Below are 7094 nucleotides of genomic sequence, written 5' to 3'. Positions count from 1 at the left end.
AGTAAACAAAATAAGGTATAAATAAGGTCTCTAACTCTTTTTTGTACGTGTCATGCTGTACTTTGCATTAAGAGATTTATAAAAGTGGCTTCTTGATCTACAAAATGATGGTAGGTGCATCCAGAACATAAATACTATTCCAATTTAAGTGTAAAATGAAAAAGGTGTCTGCTCAGAAAGTCATTATTTCATATTTTCAGACAGCTGCCTGATTATTAGAAATACAGCATCATAATCCTGCCACAGAGCTCATCTGAAAGCTCTATGAAACCAGCTGTTCCATTCTGGGCACAACTTCCACCTACCACTCAGCTTTTAAAAAAACATTATTTGTGCTTTTCACCTTAAAATCATTTGAGCCTTTCACTGCAGTTTCTTACTCACTTGGCTTCATTTTTTCCTACTGCTCTGCCCACAGGCACATCAAAACCAGAAGAAATCCCCGGTGTAAGTTTAAATGTGTGATGCTTTAGGGTGTGAGTTTGTTGCATTTCCCTGAGATACCTGCACTGTAAGCAAGCTAAAAGCATCAGCATCATCCAACGTGACGCTGACATCGAGCCTAGGAATGTGCTAACTTTTAACGTACATATGAAAATCACTTCTTCTCTAATTGTGCTAAAATCAGTTGAACTCATGCAACTGCAAGTGAATGCAAGTCTGCCAGCTGAGGGAGGGCCCTGCACGCTGCAATGCAGCCAAGCTACAAACTACAACCAATGTTCACAGTGATGGCAGAACGTAAACCTGCCTTGAAAGTTGGAGGTATAAACAGCTTTTTCTTTTTTCCTCCTTCAGATTTCTTGCATATCCAAGACTTAAACAGCAACAAATGTCAGACTTAATCACAGATAGTGACCTGTTAAAGCCAACCATTAGGATCTATGCCATTTTACTATCAAAGGCAAAATGTTTGGCAGGGAACAGAGTATCTACACTACCTGTGGGTAGTTCATTCAATAAAAAGCACTAAGATAATGAATCATATGCAGCTATCCCTTTAGAAGATAATTACACTTCACAAGTAGAGAGTTACACTTTAACACGAGGATCTTCACTGAGCATCACCTTTCAAAACTGTATCAACATCTGTTGAAAAAAACAAGTGTACTATACAAAGATATAAAAACAAATATAAAGGGAGTTACAGTACTATTTGAGTATAAGAGTAAAAAGGTCAAAAGAGTCAAAACAGTTTAAATCTGCTCTCCACTAAATATCCCAAGACAGACGGAAAATTTGATTTAATATGCTGTTACCCTTTTTTTCCTCCCAGTACATTTCACTTGGGTCTCTCAATATGCATTATGCTACATTTATATTCCTAGTTAAAGAGTCATAACTTCTTCAGAGCGAAGAAGCAGCAAATGCCTGCCATGAATCTGTGCAATGAAGTGCTCCTTAAAAAATCAAAAATGCATGAAATGATCCAGAGCTGAAAGCTGAAAATCATCCATGCCAACCTTCAAGATTACCATTGTGTTTACAAATGTCATAGGAGAATATGATTTTAGTTCCCAGGATTTCCTGTCTTCACAATGAGAAAAATATCTGATATTTAGCCAAGACTTTGTCTTGAGGCTTGTATACAGAGTCATGTCCACAGCATGTGAACATTTGGGTGAACACTTCCAAGGCACAGCACGCATGCCAGTGCAGCTAAGTGCTTCTACCCTGACCTGGCCTCTGTTATCCTGATGAATTTTCATTCAGTGAAATGAAGTAGGATTCTTGGGGTGGGACATCGCAACTGCTTAACTGCACACAAAAACACTCTGTAACAGCATAAAGGAACATGAAGCTGTACTTAACCTCTTTAAGTGGGCTTTTCCTGCAGCCATATTTCTCATAAAGTACAAAGAGGAGAGTAAGCCATACCCTTTATCCTTTTCTGCATGTACAGCACCACACCACCCAAAGCAAAACACTGCTAAATACGTATTAATTCACATGGTAATATAGAGTGAATAAGATGGAAGTACAAAGATAGTAGGACTCTTCTGTTACCTACAGCACTCTGCTAGCTGAGTGTTTTCCTGGGAAACAACCAACTGAATACCAGTAGAAAATTATATTCTGAATCTTTCCTTTTGTGGACCCTCCTTAAATGAATGGAATTTCAGACTTAAACCCTATAAAACTGCAGAATTAAAATTGAAAAACTAGGACCTTAACATTTCTGTGCAAATCAAGATGAATCTGAACATTTGTAAAACATGACCATCTTGGGAAATGAGAAATGTCTTTGGATATTTATTATACCACAATTTAAAAACATTCTGAAATCTCAGTAGCTTGGGCCTGAGTTAGCTCCCAGTCAGATGGAAAGATTTTGTTTAAAGCTGTAAATCCTTCTAATGGTATTTAACTGTTTGAGTCATTGGAGAATTTCCTGTCGGAGTGACAAAGTGCGTAAATAAAAACTAAAGCATCTGAAATATCAAAGAGATCACTGACACCTTTGGCTTCAGTCTATAGGAAAAAGCTCGATTGCCTCATCTCAGTGCAGCACCCAGCACACAACATCAGGGCAGAACACCAGACAGAGAAAGCTTTTTTGTGTGTTTACACAAACAAACCCAGTAGGGAGTGTAACTGACTAGGATAGTTTTCAAGATTCCTTCACAAAAGCGATCCCAGAAATGCCAAAAAGTGTAGCACATATTTAGTCTGAGACTGAATTGAGGAAAAAGCAATCACTTCTTTCAGGTGAACACTCCAAAGCTAATGGGAATGCCTTTTTATAAACGCCAAGGCAACTTTTAAAGATTGAAAATTAGAACTAGAAGTTATTTTTGCTGTTGTAGGTGTCACGGAGTTCTCTCTAGAGCTCACTCCGGGACAGTGGGCACAAACCCGGGGCAGCAGGAACAAAAGCCCCCCCCCTTTTCTCTAGCGGCAGTGCGGCGTGGCCCGGCCCGGCCTGGCCACGTGCGTTTAGGGAGACGGGGAAGGGAAGGGAGATTACGATTAGGTCTAACAAAAAATGAGGGATAAAAAAGGTGATCTGAGAACGAATGGCAGTTTAATAACCTAATAATGCTAAACAAACAACAAGAGAGTATCAACAAAGAGAATACCAAGTCCCCAATCTCACCGGTGGAGCTGTGGAAGGCAGGAAGCTCTGACCACGTTGTCTCCTCGCAGGGAGCCGGCCAGCAACCCCGTCCCCTTCCTCACTTCCCTTCCGGTGCCCCACCCCACATGCCCATTAAGGCAGCCCACAGAAAAAAAAACTTGTCCCCTTTACTCCCATTATTAGCATGGTGTTCTGATGTGGAATACCAACACCAACCAAATTACAAAACAATAACATTCCACCCCTTATTACACATCATCACATCATGCCTAACTTTTATCAACATATAAACAGAACAGTAGTTAACATGCATTACATATGTACATACAGATATATATATATATATATACACACACATGGAATCACAGGCTGCACTCCCCCAGCATCAAATTTCCCTGTGGCACACACTGAACATCCCCATCCTTCTGCATCACCCACCAGGTGCACCCAGGTCCCTGTGCAAAGACAGTTCCACGGAGGGGCCTCCCCTTTCCAGAGGCTGGAAGGACCCAAACCGCTTTTCCCAGCATATTCTTTACATGCACCACAGGAACCTTGTCTCCCTCCACGGTACGCAGGGAGTTGGACTGTGTAGCACCGTCTCGGTTGGCTGATCCTCGGGTGTTTACCAGCCAGGTGGCTTCTGCTAGATGTTTCTCCCAGTTCTTAAATGTTCCACCACCCATTGCTTTCAGCGTGGTTTTCAGCAAACCATTGTGGCGCTCGATCTTACCAGCGGCTGGTGCGTGATAGGGGATGTGATAGATCCACTCGATGCCATGTTCTTTGGCCCAAGTGCTCACCAGTGAATTTTTGAAATGAGTCCCATTGTCTGATTCGATCCTCTCTGGGGTGCCATGTCGCCACAAGATTTGTGTCTCTAGGCCTAATATGGTGTTTCTGGCAGTGGCATGGGGTACCGCATATGTCTCAAGCCACCCGGTGGTTACCTCCACCATGGTGAGTACATAATGCTTACCATTACGAGTCTTTGGCAGGGTGATATAATCAATCTGCCATGCCTCCCCATATTTATACTTTTCCCATCGCCCTTCCCCCCAGAGAGGTCTCATCCTCTTGGCCTGTTTGATCATGGCACAGGTGTCACAATCATGGATGATCTGCGCAATAGCGTCCATAGTTACGTCCACCCCTCGGTCTCTAGCCCACTTATGTGTTCCATCTCTGCCAGTCTCTACCAGTGAGGCTTATCTCGGCCTCCAACACAGACAGTTCCTGCGAACCCCCAGTCACCCCATGTATATGTATCCGTTCTGTCCCTTCGAAACCTGAGGGTATCAGAGTGCACTGTGCACCGGTATCCACCAGTGCTTTATATTTTTGTGGTTCTGATGTGCCAGGCCACCGAATCCACACAGTCCAATACACTCTATTATCCCTCTCCCCCCCCTGGCTGAGGGCAGGGCCCCTCTATTGGTTGTCTGCAGCGGTAGAGGCAACCTCAGTAGTGGCTGACCTCTTTTGTAATTTTCTTACCCGTGCTCGCAGTACAAAATTGGGTTCGTCATGCCACTTCTTCATATCCTCTCCATGGTCACGCAGGTAGTTCCACATGGCACCACGTGACATAGGCTCACTGCGGTCCTTCACTCGGACAGGTGTGCGTTTGCGTCTGACAGCTGAGACTGCCACAGCTTCACTGTGGTTCCTTGCCGCAGACCAGCTCTTCTGCATGTTGTCCTGTCTTTTCTCCATTCGGTCCATTCTATCCACCATTTTACAGATGGCTGCGATGGTGGTACGGTGTGGCAGTAGTGAGTATTCGATATTTTGCAGTGAAAGGATGAGCTCAAAAATTTCAGGTCTCCTATCCAGCTCATCATACCTGTTAGAGTTCGTTAATAGTACACTGGAATACTTCACTGGTGCTGACCGTATGAGTTTCTTGCATATTTCCGGAGTACCGCTCACCTTTTCTGGGTCATGGTAATCCTCTGGGTCCCCAGGGACAAACGTGGGATCGAACAGCATTTCTGCCACAGCCATTTCTCTCAGGTACTGGATACCTTCCTCAGCTGTACTCCATTTTTCCAGTACAGGCTCCAAATCACTTTTGAGAAGACAGGTTGCCTTTACAGCTGATAGAATCCTCTCCCCGAGATTGGCGACTCCATCGAGACATCTGCTGATCCCTCTATCAATAGATGAGTCTTGAGCAATGTTTCCTAATTGACGAGCCTCATCGCAGCTTAGGGACATGCAGGCGGCCCCATTGTACCAACACCGGAGCAGCCAAGTGACAAGGCGTTCACCTGGGAGTCGGGCAAACTCCTTTCTCGCACTTTGGATTTCAGTAATTTTCAGAGGTTTACGAGTAGAGGAAGCAGTGACTTTTCCCTCACCATCACTATCTTCTCCGCGTCTGTTAGTCTTCTGGGTTGCCTTTCTCAGTGGTTTTGGGGAGGGTCCCTCACCAGGATCTTCCTCTACTTCCTCCATCCGTTCCAGACGTGAGGGCACACGCTCCCATCTCTGGCCTTCATCGTCACTATCTTCTCCACGTCTGTTAGTCTTCTGAGTTGCCTTCTTTGGTGGTTTTGGGGAGGGTCCCTCGCCCGGATCTTCCTCTACTTCCTCCATCCGTTCCAGACGTGAGGACACACGTTCCCATCTCTGGCCTTCCACTGGGGCGACTGACACTGATGCTGGTGCTTCCTGTGGTCGGCTGGGATTAACTTGTTGCCTTCCCCTTAGGATTTGGATCTCATTCTCAAGACTCTCTATCTTTTTCATAAGCCATTCGTTCTGAGATCCCCCTGATCTCCCACACTCACTCAGGGGTTCTATTAATTTCCCAAGGTCCCTCTGGTGTTCAGGGGTGAGATTACCTGATACTGGGGGTCCCGATGCTTCTGGCCCTTTTCCTGAGTCTCTCTGCACTATTCTTTGCAAGTCTCTCTGCAATTTATAGTAAACTACTACAATCAGAGAGACTAACAACACAGTATTCCAATTGACACCCCAGTCATACTTAAGGAATTCAGAGCATTCGTGAGCCAGTTCAAGCACGGTGCCTGTGATGTTCGTTAGTCTGGAAGGGAGCCAGGCAGATATCTCTATCCCTGCCAGCCATCGGCTTAATAAATCTACCCCTACCCCCAACATCAGGAAGTCCTTAAGCCAGGACCACAGGAACCTAGGGACTATCAGTCCTACATACAGGGCTGCTGAAAAAAACCACCTAATTACTGCCCAAAACATTGCCCTGAGCTCTGCCTGCATCCTCCACCAAAAATGTCACGGAGTTCTCTCTAGAGCTCACTCCGGGACAGTGGGCACAAACCCGGGGCAGCAGGAACAAAAGCCCCCCCCCTTTTCTCTAGCGGCAGTGCGGCATGGCCCGGCCCGGCCCGGCCCGGCCCGGCCACGTGCGTTTAGGGAGACGGGAAAGGGAAGGGAGATTACGATTAGGTCTAACAAAAAATGAGGGAGAAAAAAAGGTGATCTGAGAACGAATGGCAGTTTAATAACCTAATAATGCTAAACAAACAACAAGAGAATATCAACAAAGAGAATACCAAGTCCCCAATCTCACCGGTGGAGCTGTGGAAGGCAGGAAGCTCTGACCACGTTGTCTCCTCGCAGGGAGCCGGCCAGCAACCCCGTCCCCTTCCTCACTTCCCTTCCGGTGCCCCACCCCACATGCCCATTAAGGACGCCCACAGAAAAAAAAACTTGTCCCCTTTACTCCCATTATTAGCATGGTGTTCTGATGTGGAATACCAACACCAACCAAATTGCAAAACCATAACATAAGGAAACAAACATTTGGGGAATGGCAGAATGGGGTAAAATTTACCGTCATGTCAAGAAAGTTGAAATTTCACTCTCATGTTCTTGGTGTGGTTTCTGCTATAATTATTTGGACTAATTAAGCTTTTCCCTGACAAAAGCCTAGAAGTATATCACAAGAAGGACCAACTTACCCATGACCTTTTATTTGTCTTACTCAAGCATCTCCTCCTGACCAAAACTGACAATAAAATATTCAGCC

The 7094-nt window shown here is 45.1% G+C and overlaps 1 protein-coding gene across 1 annotated transcript in view; it reads left to right on the top strand.

Moving 5' to 3' along the window:
- The first annotated feature begins 692 nt into the window (after positions 1 to 692).
- LOC146759614 (myosin-binding protein C, cardiac-type-like) overlaps positions 693 to 7094 on the top strand; it is a 37357-nt gene continuing 30955 nt past the window's right edge. Inside the window, exon 1 of the mRNA XM_085510439.1 lies at positions 693 to 765. Within this exon, the coding sequence (XP_085366565.1) occupies positions 693 to 765 (73 nt within the window). The remainder of the gene's footprint in view (positions 766 to 7094) is intronic.

Source organism: Coturnix japonica, chromosome 10, assembly GCF_054131305.1.
Source record: "Coturnix japonica strain WE chromosome 10, WE-NBRP24, whole genome shotgun sequence".
NCBI lineage: Eukaryota > Metazoa > Chordata > Aves > Galliformes > Phasianidae > Coturnix > Coturnix japonica.
The sequence above is the reverse complement of the archived record's forward strand: the minus strand, read 5'-3'. Positions and strand labels throughout refer to the sequence as shown.